Source organism: Molossus molossus, unplaced genomic scaffold, assembly GCF_014108415.1.
Source record: "Molossus molossus isolate mMolMol1 unplaced genomic scaffold, mMolMol1.p scaffold_m16_p_5, whole genome shotgun sequence".
NCBI classification, from domain to species: Eukaryota; Metazoa; Chordata; class Mammalia; order Chiroptera; family Molossidae; genus Molossus; species Molossus molossus.
Window position 1 is genome coordinate 6,470,197 of NW_023425388.1, and position 12,535 is coordinate 6,482,731.

The window sequence follows — 12,535 nt, forward strand, 5'->3', positions numbered from 1 at the left end:
CCATAGCCCAGAGAGGGAGGGAGTGACAGATCAGGAGGCAGGGGTTGGAAGGGTCCCCCACCGCCCTGCCCAGTAACATAACCCTTGGCACCTATGAGTGTGACCCAATTTGGAACTAGGTTCTTTGTAGAGACAATCAAGTTAAGGTGAGATCATGTGGATTCGGCTAGGCCCTGGTCCAATGACTGGCGTCCTTAAAGAAGGAAATCTGGACACAGGGACTCCGCGGGGGGGAGGCCATGTGACAGTGGAGGCAGAGATTGGGGTGACGCTGCCACAAGCCAGGGAGCCCCAGGGACTGCCGGCACCACCAGAACTGGTAGAGAGGTGAGGAGGGTTCTCCCCTCGAGTCCGCAGGCTCTGCTCACACGCTGACTTCTGGCCTTCAGAACTGAGAATAAAATCCGGTTGTTTGCAGCCCCCACGCTTGTGGTCTTTGCTATGGCAGCCACAGGGCACTGAGACAGTGTGTAGCTCCCACACTCGGGGGGCAGAGAAACCCCAGAGGGTTCAAACCCAGTCCTGCCGGGCTCTTCCCAGGACAGACGGCCCCTGGATGACCCTCATCCTGCTGGCAGAAGCTGGGCAGCGCAGGAGGAGGGAGCAGCCTCGCCCGGAGAGGGGATGGCATAGCAGGAGGCGGGCGGGGACCTCTGGACGCTTCCCAGGGTTCCCATTCCGGACGGGTGGGCCTGTCTGAGGCGAGCAGGCGACATATAAACAGAAGGAACATGTCAGTGTGGTTCCTTCCCAGCCGGTGACTGGTCAGCCCACCGCATTTATCAGGCTGGCGGGCAGCCTTGGCCCCGGAGCCAGCGTTAGCTTCCATAGTGCTGGGCACTGTGTCCACGCTGCCACCCCTTCCTGCAGGCCTGTCAGCGCCCACGGGACACACAGCAGCATCTCTGGCACCTACCAGCGGCAGTGAGAACGGGCAGGTCAGCCCGCCAGCGACCACCACGTAACATTTCCTTCTGTCCCATTCCCACGGGCAAGTCCAATGCATTTGGAACTTTTAAAAAATTACTTTTGCCCGGCCGGTGTGGCTCGGTGGTTGAGCATTGGCCCAGGCACCAAGAGGTCACGGTTCGATTCCCAGTCAGGGCATGTGACCAGGTTGTGGGCCCGATCCCCAGTGGGGGGCGTGCAGGAGGCGGCCCGTCGATGTTCTCTCTTGTTGATGTTTCTATCTCCCTCTCCCTCTCCCTTCCTCTCTCTCTCTCTCAAATCAATAAAGAAAAAAAATTTTTTAATTTGCTTTTAAGGAAAACAGCAGAAATTACCCCGGGCTCTCACTGCCACGAAGAGCCGCCAGGTGCTGAGGAGGCTGCCGCGTCTCGCTGCTCCTCCGGGCGCCGCCGCCTCGCCCGCGCACCTGCCCCTTGTTCCCCAGCGACGGCCACGTGTGCTGCCAGGTCTGAGAAACCGTGCCAAGGACAGATGCCTGCCACCTTTTTGTCATTTTAACTTTCTTTCTCTCAGTGGGGAGGAGGCTTGGTGTGTAGTAGGTGCACTGCGTATAAATGTGCACACACATGCACGCGCACACGCTCACACACGAACACGCGTGCGCACACACACAGATGTACACGAGTGTCCCCGTTCCCCCGTTCCCACCACACACACATGACTTTCTCCTCTTACATGATTCTTTGGGGGAGCAACCAAACTCAAATTCATTGACTCGGTTGGCGAATGTCTCAGCCCAACATGGACCAGTCGCCAGGGCCAGCCCCAGGGTGCGAGAGGACCTGGGAAATTATTGTTTTCGGGTGCCTATCTACATAAACGCTGAGTCACCTCAGTCCGCCTGGGCAGTTGGAAGTTCCTTGGGAGCCGCAGGGCCGGGGCAGGCCTGGTGGCCAGGACCCTCCTGTGGGTGGGTGTCAGAGCCGGGGAAGGCGCAGGGCATGGGCCGGCCTGGTCAGCCTGAGTCCACTCGGTGGTGACTGCAGGTGGACATCTCCCCCTCGTTCTCAAAACTGACCCCCAAGACCAGCCCTCAGACCCCACTGCCGTCTCTCCCTGACGGTGATGGTGTGTCCCTCCCTGGCCTCCAGTCTCCAGTGTGGCCCATCCTGCAGACTCCCCGGAGCTCCTCCGCCCAGGCCCTGCCTTGCCCCGGCCTCCCAGCCTCCCTGTGCACCTGGCAGCCCTCTCCCCCACCCCTGAGCTCTCAGGCCGCCTGCTCGACGGCCACGGGGCCTCTGCCACGCTGCCCCTGGTGTGGATGCTGCCTCGTTGGACCTTCATCTGGCTCACGGCATGGACCACCTGACAGGACCCAGGGCCGCCTCCTCCAAAAAGCAGGTCACAAAGGCGGTGGCTCCCAGCTGCCTGTCAGAGGTGACCCTGGAGCCGCCCAAGCTCTTTCTGCAGGTTCCCAGGTGCCTTGTGTGACCACACGCAATACAGGATCACGTGCTTCACAACAATCCTGCATTCCTGGCGTTTCGAGGGGGTGGGCCGCAAGCACCTGACATCCACACGGGCACCAGACACGCTTGAGGACAGGAGGGAGGGGGGGAGGGCAGGAGCCAAGGGACAGGCGGTGCCATGGCAAGGGACAGGCGGTGCCATGGCAAAGGCCAGGCTGTGCTGTGGGTTGACTCCGGGGCCACGAGGAAGGCCCAGCTTTGGCACAAACAGGGGGCCACCATGTGTTTTTATTGTTGTTGTTAATCCTCAGCTGAGGATCTTTTCCCATTGATTTTTAGAGAGATGAGGGGAGAGGGAGCGAGAGAGAAACCTCAATGTGAGAGACACCGTGATCAGTTGCCTCCCACATGACCCTGGCTGGGGCTGGGGATTGAACCTGCAACCCAGGTAGGTGCCCTTGACTGGGAATCGAACCTGAGACCCTTCAGTCCATGGGTCGAAGCTCTAACCGCTGAGCCAAGCGGGCCAGGGCCACCAAGTGTTTTTAAAAGAAAGGGCAGGCACACAGCCTGGGAGGGGACTTTCTCCTGCTGTGGGCGTCAGAGCTTCGGAACGGCAGCTCTCAGAAGAGGAGGGAAATCCCACAGCTCAGGATGAACGCTGCCAGGATGGGGAGTCATATTCTGGAATTCACCTAGGCGGTGTGAACCCGGGAGGAAACAACCAACCAGGCGATGCCAACGCCCTTTAAAAGTCGGCTCTTAGAGTGGGGGCCCTCCGGCAGGTTATCTTGTCCCTAGAGGGGGCACGGATGGAGCCCACATCCCTGGGGGCACTGAGGAGTCTAAACACGGGCGTGGGGCTCTGAGTGACAGCTTAGTAGGTGCATGTAGCTCGGCAAAGCTTGACGGAGAACAAGCCGGGGTTGGGTCTCCCTTTGTGGGTTCAGTGCCACCTGGAAAGTTCCCCGTGCCTGTCCCCCAACCAAAGGCAGCTTCCTCCCCTGCAATGGACACCCTCAAATGTGCTGAGTCAGTGCAGCTCCTTTTCTCGCTGCGAGTTGAAGGCTCAGTGGCCACCTTCCCGTGAATGGGCACTAGCCTGCGGTATGTTTGTGTCCTGCGTGGACTCCATGCTGTGGACAGGGTGGCCCGGCTGCCTCAGGTCCCCACCTCCCCTCGCAGCTCACAAACAGGACACGCACGCGCCTTGCGCCCCGGGCAGCGCTGACGTTCAATGCTGAGTTTGCACGGAGGACGCGTCGCTTCCCACTGGGCAGGCGCTCTGGGTGCAGCTGCGAAGAAGCACGCGTCCTCGTCCCCACGCGAGAACGGCCTGCCACACACACTACCCCGCCAAAGAATAAGTACAGTACCCGCTTCTGTATAAGAATATATTATTTAAAAGGCAGTTTAAAAATAAAAATTCTGTACAGCATCACGAATTCCTTTTTTTTTTTTTGTATCAATGAACAAAATGGTTCTTAGAAAACGTGGTCGTGGGGTGCCAGGGGGTCAGGATCGGCTCTCCCTGCGTGGAGGGATCTGTCGGGTGGCCGGGCCCAGGACACAGCGAGAACACCGCGGCGGCTCCTGCTTCCTTCAGGCACCGTCTGCTTGGACGGAAATGGCTTCGGGTCTGTGTTGTGCTGGCCGTGGCGCACGGTCACAGGGTTACACACAGACTATGTTTGGAAAACGAGGCCATCGGACATAATGTTGAACAGGTTTTGGCAAAAGAAAACAATTTTGATCCCTTTCCCAAGCCATTCAAAAATACGATCTGATTTCGAAATGAAAAGCTGGCGCTGACTGCGGGCTTCTTTGTACCTGCTCTCTGCGGGGCTAACTGCTAACACAGCAACAGGGCCGGGCGGATCCCCTCTGGTTTAGAGCCTTGGCCTGCGGCCCCGAGGCCTCTGCTCCTCTGATAAAACCAAACCCACTCTCATGCCCGGCACCTGGAGTGCTTTATATACGCCTCTCTCGAGTGACCTGTAGCCACACGTGTGCTGTAACCTTATTGTTCTGGCCGAATGGGCTGCGTGTCTTCTGCGTGGACTGGCTGAACGGCTCGTGCCAACAAGCGCTCGGGGAAATGATCGCAGCGATGCGAGCACCCACTTCCTTTGAGAGGCTTTAAAAAGGCGTTTTGCCTTAGAAGGTGGTACACATGCTAATGACTGAGCTTTCTCTCTTAACGAAAGCATGCCCCATTCCTTCAGAGCCCCATTCCAGTCAGTACAGGCCAGGAACAAAAGTTGCATCCATTTAAAATGAGTGGTATTCAGATTTCCTCCCCCCACCTCCCCGATTCCAACCCCGGCTGGCTCCATTTTGGTGGGGACTACCCTGACCTCAATGCAGAACAGCATTACCTTCACTTTTTTTCACATCTCTGCTCTTCTCCCTCGACTTGTCGGCGCCCCCGCCCGCCAGGCCCTCGGTCTTCGTCTGTAACAGGACAGAGAAGGCGACAGTCAGGCTCGGGGGACAGCGAGTGAGTCAGGAGCTCCCTGTTGACTGAAGATGCTAAAATATGAAGTTGAGATTCACACCTGCAACCTCGTTGTGCTAGAACAGACGTGTGTGGGCTTTTCAGACACGGTTCTGCACATGGGTCCCCTTCCCCGCATGGGGGCCTCACCAGGCGCAGCCCGCCCGCCCTGGACGATGAGCCCACGCCATCTGCAGTGCGCACGGCCGTGGACTGGCGGTGGTGAGCGCGGAGTCCACGGCCCTTGCGCCTCCTTTCCCGAGCTGTCCTTTCTGGGCAGCCAGGGCTGGGACTTGGGGACTCAAGGCCTTCATGGGATGACTCGTGGGTGCCCCAGGAGAGTCGGGGCCCCATGGCTCTCCTGTAGAGGGCCTGGGCAGGGGCCACCTCTTCTGACCTCTGTCCTCTGTATCATTTGCCCTTAAGGTTTTGGAGTTTCAGGACCTGTCTGTCACCTTCTGCTAGAGTCTAACTAGAGGGACGGAGACCGCTGCCTGTTGTCAGCGGGCCCTGAAGCGCTTACTGAGCACCTATGGTACGTCCCGCACCCAGTGGGCTGAGAGGTGGGACAACTCAGGACGAGCCTCAGCAGGGCGTGGCGGGAGTTCCCAGTGGCACAGGCAGGTGGGGCACCGCAATGCGGGGGGCCCTGGCTGGAGTGAGCAGTGAAGAAGAGGTACAGAGTCAGGGTGGGGGGCCCTGCCAGGGTGGGGTGGGGTGAGGGCAGCCATGGCCAGATGGGGCCAAAGTATGAGGCAGCAGGGAGACTGTTCCGGCTGCATCAGGGCCCCTGGAGAGAGGGGAAGCCACACCTTGGGTGGCTGCAGGTCAGGTGGGAGGTCCTTGGTGGTCTCAAGAGGCAGGGGGCCCCGACGCAGAGATCTGTGCACCCCGGAGTTCTGACTGGGTCAGACTAACTCGAGGGACTTGGTGGGAAACCTCTATCCCAGCTCTGAGCCTGTGACCTGGACCTCCCCTGAAAACACTATCAGTCCCCAAAGCACCCTAAAGGCCCAGTCTGTCTCCCTGACCCCCGGGAGGGGCCGAACAACCGCGTGAGTCTGTGGCCTAGAACTGGGGCGTGGGTGGCAGCTTTTCCCACGCCGGGGGAGCGTCTCTCCCACGGGCTCTCACTGTGCAAGGTCAGCCCTGGGCAGAGGGGGAGGGGGAGGACCTGGGGCCGGCGCCGTGGGAGGGGATGGAGGTGCTGTGGAGGCTGTCGCTCGCTCACTTCCCGGGTGGCAGCACTGCCACCTGACATCTAAGCACATTAAGTTCCCTGATGTGATCCACCTGTCTTTTCTCTGGGTGGGAACCAGCGCCAACCAGAGGGGCCGCCCGGGTGACGTCAGCAGTGCGGATCCAACCCAGGCACCTGCTGGCCCGCACCCCGGAGGCACGTTTACCTCCGTCCTGGCGTCATCCAGTTGCTTTAGTTCCTCGTATCGGTCCCTGGACTCCCACAGGGGCTGCAGCATGCTCTCCTCCACCACGGGGAACAGCTGGAAGAGACACGGGCTCGCCATCAGTCCGCCACGGAGGGGACAGGGCACGCGTGGGAAACAGGCGGCAGGTCCTGTGTCTCAGTGGATCACACAGGGAATTTGCTTCCGTCCAAGGGGCGCTTTCGGAGCCCCCGGGGCATAGCCTGCTAGGGAACCGTCTGGTCACTGGTTCCCGGAGCCCCTCGCACCTGCCGCCTGCCCACCTATTTCCAAGGTCTCCGCTGTCTCCTGCTTTTCACAGGGACTGGGAGAAGCCACTCCTTCTGCCTCCTTTGTCCCCCGACTGTCCATGCTGCGCTTTCCCACCTTCCAAAGGCCAACTTCACCCATGAGGCTCCTGACAGCCTCAGAGGCTGGAGCAGACTCCGCTCATACCTGCCCTCCAGCCTAAGCGCCTCTCTTCCAGCCCATCTACCTGGGATGGTTCTCAATCTGAGACTCAGCACAGGGTGCCCCCCCCCCAGCTCCAGCCCTATGCAGCCGCACTCCCCCTTGCGGGAGGCAGGGTCTGGGCGTCACTGCAGCCCGAAGGCGCCAGTCTGCGGAGTGAGCGCTGGGTCCAGGAAGGCAGTTCCCGGAGAAGGGAGAGGGCCATGTGCGCCCTGGCCGAGGTGGCTCAGCGGTTAGAGCATCAGCCTGTGGTCCAGAGAGACCCGGGTTCGGTTCCCGCTAAGGGCACGTGCCTCGGTTGCAGTTTGTTCCCGGCCCTGGTTGGTCGTGCGGGTGGCAGCCACTCGATGTGTCCCTTTCACATGGATGTTTCTCTCTCTCTCTCTTCCTCTTTCTCCCTCCCACTTTATCTGAACAAAAAAGGGAAAAATGTCCTCAGGTGAGGATTAAAAAAAAAAAAAAAGAAAGAGGGCCACGTGTTTAAGGAAGGGTGCAGCTCTGGAAGACGGGCAGGCAAAGGGAGGATGGACTTGGAGGTACAGGTTGGAAGGAAGGCGGGGACAAGGAGCTGTGGGCCATCCTGCAAGACCGTAGTGCTAGGGAGGGTGGGGGACCACGGCCCTGTGTGGGGCAGTGGGGAGCCATGGAAGGTTCAGGGGAGAGGTGCACACAGTCTCCTTCCTGAGGGTTAGCCTGGTGATGACCACGTGCAGGGTGGAGTGGGGCGAGACGAGATGGGGACTGGTTCAGAGGTTCTTCTGATGTCCTGGGGGTGGGGGGCGTGGGGCGCTCTGAGAGGCACTGTGGGGGAGGTCTCCATGGGAGCTGGCAGGCTGGCCATGGTGGCCAAGAAAGGGGAAGCCAGGTGGCTGTGTGGCTGTGCTGCTGGGTGACAGGTCACAGGAGCAGGAGGTGGCAGGGTGAGTGGGGAGTGACAGGGTGCATTCTGGGTGTGCTAGTGTTACGGGGGAGGGCAACTTCAGGCGGGGTGGTGGGCAGGCAATCATGGCTCACATGCACATGTATGTGAATGTGCATGTGTGTACACGAGTGTGCGTGTGTGCACATGTGTATTTCTCACGGTCGTGTCATCCAGCGTGTGGTGATGGTCACTCACCTTGGTCACTGTTTCAAACATTGGGATCAGGACAAACTTGATGAACCCAATTTGGGCCGTGGCTTTGGTCACTTTGTCCCGGTCCATGAAAGGGGCCACGGGAAGGCCTTCCGACTTCTCGCGGTCGCTCTGGGGAGGCAGCAGACGGCAACATTAAAGAAGGAAACACAAGGGACCTGGGGACTCCGAGGGACCCTGTTCTTCGAGGAAGAGAAAAATGAGCTAATATGCCCCAACCAGCCAAACCGCTGTGCACTATGTAAATGAGTAATGACAATGACTAATTATTAGAAAAGATGATGACATCCCGAGTGCTGAACAGCGTGTTTTCTGGGTGTGCAGGGCCGTGCTGTGAGGGCCGAGGGGAGGCGACTGGCAGGGGCTAATTAAGTGGGTCACAAGGATGCTCAGTGGTAGCAGCCGCTTGTAGACCCCCCTCCGGGGCCTCTGGGGTTCATGAAGCTGTTGCAGCCAGTGGCTTATTATTCTTTGCAGCGTTCTGCTAGGCTGGCCTGGTTGTCTGTGTCGGAGCCTCCCCGGCCACCCTGGGGGCCGGTCTTGACCTCCAGGCCCTTGGTCTGGCATGTCCGCCCCTAAGAACGGCTCAATTAGTGGTGACAGGTAGCAGTCTGACAACAGCTTTTCCAGGTTGTTAGTCTTTCATGTCTGAAACTACCAGCCATTTCATTTGGGACGTGTGCCCATTGTGAAGGCTTTCTGTAGGCTGGAGACACGCCTGCGACCCGTCTGCTAGTCCACTGTGACACGTCTGTCAGGGCTCAAACATGCACCCCGTTTCAGGGGCCACGAGGAGCGAAGGGAGGCTCAGCTGCTGGGCATACGAGAGTCACATAAAATACTCTTACCTGCATAAAATATTCTTCTAACAGGCAGTCCACCCACGGCTCCGCTACTTCCATCGGGCGCACCTCGTTAGAGATATCACAGCACTTGATCAAAATCATCTTCAGCTGGAAGGGGACGTGGGGTCAGGTAGTGGCTCGAAGGCTGGAACCCACCACCACTGTGTGGGCTGCACTTGCCCCCAGGAGAGCGGCGGGCAGGTGGGTGGTGCCCTGGTGGTCTGCCTCTAGACCCGCAGCCTCAACTGGGGGGAAGGGGGGAGTCACTGCACCCCGCAGGATCAGACTGCTTCCCCGGACGGACCTTGAGTGGTTAAACAGCCCACGGAACACAGGACTCTCTGTCATACGAATATACATTGTAAAGTTCAGAAGTATCTCTTGATTGTTGATACAGAAAAAGGGTAGGGAGGTCGTTAGTGGTGAATGATGGAGCCCCTGCAGTCAAACCGCTAATTACTGACATCACGCTGCCTAAGGCACGAGGAGACGATTCCAGTCTTGTCCTAACCAGCCTGGGAGCTTGCACTTGAACTCTGCAGTCCCGGGTCAATGCCGGGACATACATCAGACTTCCTGGTGACCCTCTGCCTGATTACCTCTGAAGGACTGAGAAAGGAATGTTCCTGTATTCAGACTGCTGGGCGTGCCCAGACCTCTTGGCGTCCACCCCCGGACCGCCTGCTACCTGACTGATGACCATCCTGGACCAATCCAAGGGCAAGAATGCAGAACAGACTCTTCTCAAGAATGTACTATCTGCTGTAAGAACTCTTAGCTTTGCTTTCTTTCTGCTCCGGGACATTTCTGGGTTTTTGTACCTAGCTGTTTCCGGTGTGCAAATCATAAGGTCCTTGAGTAAATCTTGATTATTTACTTCTAGCCAAAACTTCCAGACTCTTATTGAGTTTGTTTGACATTAAGAATCAGAGGTGAGCCCTGGCCGGTTTGGCTCAGCGGTTAGAGCGTCCGCTTGCGGTCCAGAGAGACCCGGGTTCGGTTTCCGCTAAGGGCATGTACCTCGGTTGCAGTTTGTCCCCGGCCCTGGTTGGTCGTGCGGGTGGCAGCCACTCGATGTGTCCCTTTCACATCGCTGTTTCCCTCTCTCTTTCTTCCTCTCTCTCCCTCCCACTCCGTCTGTACAAAAAATGGAAAAATGTCCTCAGGCAAGGATAAAAAAAAAAAAAAGAATCAGAGGTGAAAAGAGTAATAAAAGTAGACAGTGCTGGGACCCTTGAGTGACAAAGTGGCACATTAGAAATACAGGGCGAAGGAGACCCACACGGAAGAGCAGAGAGGGCCCGAATCCACCCATCTGCCCCAGCAGGAGTGGCAGCTGCAGATCCCTCCTGTCCCGCCGGGTCAGCAAAACTGCACGCACGTCAGAGGTGGCCCGGCTTCTGCCCTCTGCTCCCAAGCCTGCCGGCTTCGCCGGGTTCGCCGGGGCTCTGCTCTGCCCGTGAACCCGGCCAAGCCAGCACCCTGCCGAAGCCTCCTCCTCCCCCACGGCCTTCCGGGTCCTGCTCTGGCCCCTCCTTCCAGGCTTCCTGGCCTCTCCAGCCCCCTCAGAGGCCCCCACAACCACAGCCTGTCCGTGCTGTTCCCAGTTGGGTGCATTTCTGGTCCTCCTAAGAGACCAACTCCCTCCAGCCTGCTGAGATTTAGGGACACAGTGGGTCCTTCAGATGGAGACCTGACCCAGCCAGGTGAGTGCCCTAGGGACTGTCTACGACACAAATGACTGTCACCCGGAACTGCTAGTGTTTGAGTCAAAGTGTTCGCTGCCACTCAGGGTCTGAGGCTGATTTGGCATGAAGGTCCCCCTGGGCTGTGGCCCCACATCTGCCTGGGCTGGTTCTCCAGGGGAGGGCCTGGGGGTGCGACCTGGCAAAGACAGCGAGTTCAGCTCAGGTCTGGCACAACGCCAGCTGACCCTCGAGGTGAGTGCTGCCCGTTAGCTGTTCCCTCGGGGGGCCAATCCAGGACTCGGGGGGCCAATCCAGGACTCGGGGGGCCAATCCAGGACTCGGGGGGCCAATCCAGGACTCGGGCTGTAGGCCGCCGGCAATCCAGGGCTCTGCCTGCAGGCCTCTGGGGGGACGCTGCCCCCGACACCAGGCTCGGGCCAGCCAGGGCTCAGCTGTCTCGGAGGAAACCAAGTCAGGGACTGAGTCCCCGCTACTGGGTCCCCAAAGTGCCCTCCCAAAGGCCAGTGTTCTGCGTGTTTCCTGGGCTGTGCTTTCTGGGAGCCCTCAGTGGTCTCAGGAAACCGGAACAAGATGAACGGCCTCGACCCACTTCCTGTCTTCAAACCAGGGCGAGCTGGAGGACGCGAGACGCTGCCTGCAGCCCCAGGACAGCCTTCCCAGGAGGGCTCCCGGGCGGGTCCCTGATAGAACCGGGACGTTGGAAACCAGCTCTGTTGACACCTCCTTCTAAGGTTAAGAATTCTGGTGTCTTGGTTTCCGGTCTGAGTGGGAGGGGAGGACTTGTTCACCAGTCCCCACCCCGAGAGGTAAGAGGAGCCTACTCACAAGGGTCGTGTGCTCCTCGTTGCTGTAGTCGAAATTCTCCATTTTCTCTTTGAAAGAGTCCATGATTTCCGCATGCCTTGCCATGTCCGTGGCCAGGATCAGTGTGATCATCCCCTGCAGAGCGAAAGAGCGGAGCATCAACACCAGGCGTGACCCCGATTCCTCAATGGGCACCGGCTCTGCACCCAGCCCTCTGCACACACTGTCATCGAGTCCTCATGTCAACTCGATGTGCATGTCGAAGAATCACTGTCCTCATTTTCAGATGCAGAGACTTGACGAGGCCGAGGGCCCTGCCCAGGCGGCAGCTGGAGAGCGGAAGCCCGGGGTCCAAGCCCAGGGGGGAGCCTGACGCCTCCCGGGGTATCTGCGCAGCGGAGCTGCGTCCAGGCCTCCAGGACCAGCTGCCTGTGCGTGGCCGGTGCTCCACCTTGGTTTCGTCATTTAGACACATGGTTTGTTCCTCCCAGATCTTGTTGGAGGTCAATGACCGATTTTCCAAGGGTATGTTTTCCTGGTATCTAATCTGTATGTGATTACATGTGTATCTATTGCTTGGGGATGATCAAAGTCTGATGACATACAATGGCATTCTTCTATGAACAAATCTGCCGATGAGGATGCAATGAGCTTTTAATATATTTTATTACCTTGGTAATCAAATAGTAGTTTAAAGGTAACATGATTCAAAACCATGACCATCTGATCATCCATCCATCCAATCCACTCACCCACCCGTCAATTTATCCATCTAACTTGTTCATTGTAACATCGTCTGTCCGTTGGTCTGTCCATCCACCCACCCACCCACCCCACAAGCATTTACAAATACACTGTGTGTTGAGTATGGTGTCCTACTTCTCCACGGAAATAAAACCACAGGCATCAAATGCAGAACTGAATCAGCCAGCACAGATCACCTCGAATGTGTTTTGAGGGAGGAGGGCCGCCATGGGCACTTTGGACGGCGCCCTCTCCTTGTGAAGATTTAACTGTGGAACAGGGGAGGCTCTGAGCCCGTGAGGAGTTAGCCCTCAGAATATTCAATGACGAAGTGTGATTAAAAACTGGGACAGCCGGTTTCACCCTCAGGAAAAGCCTCGTTTGAACGAAAAGCGCCGGACAGAGGCTGTCGCCTGCCCTCGGCGGACAGGACGAGGACGACCTGGGCTGTGGGGTACGCGCTGCTCCAGCCCGGCACCTGTCTCCCAGGGGATGCTGCGTTGTGCACGAAGGGGTTTCAGGTGCTCG

General features: G+C 58.3%; 1 protein-coding gene across 1 annotated transcript in view; it reads right to left on the reverse strand.

Annotated features, from left to right (window-relative positions):
• Positions 1–3,898: 3,898 nt before the first annotated feature.
• The window catches only part of PDE9A (phosphodiesterase 9A), a 96,579-nt gene continuing 87,942 nt past the window's right edge, over positions 3,899–12,535 (reverse strand). The window contains exons 14-19 of the mRNA XM_036243486.1: positions 11,285–11,398; positions 8,754–8,858; positions 7,888–8,016; positions 6,282–6,377; positions 4,757–4,832; positions 3,899–3,991 (exon numbers count right to left, since the gene is read on the reverse strand). Of these exons, the coding sequence (XP_036099379.1) occupies positions 3,981–3,991; positions 4,757–4,832; positions 6,282–6,377; positions 7,888–8,016; positions 8,754–8,858; positions 11,285–11,398 (531 nt within the window). The 3' untranslated portion in view covers positions 3,899–3,980. The remainder of the gene's footprint in view (positions 3,992–4,756; positions 4,833–6,281; positions 6,378–7,887; positions 8,017–8,753; positions 8,859–11,284; positions 11,399–12,535) is intronic.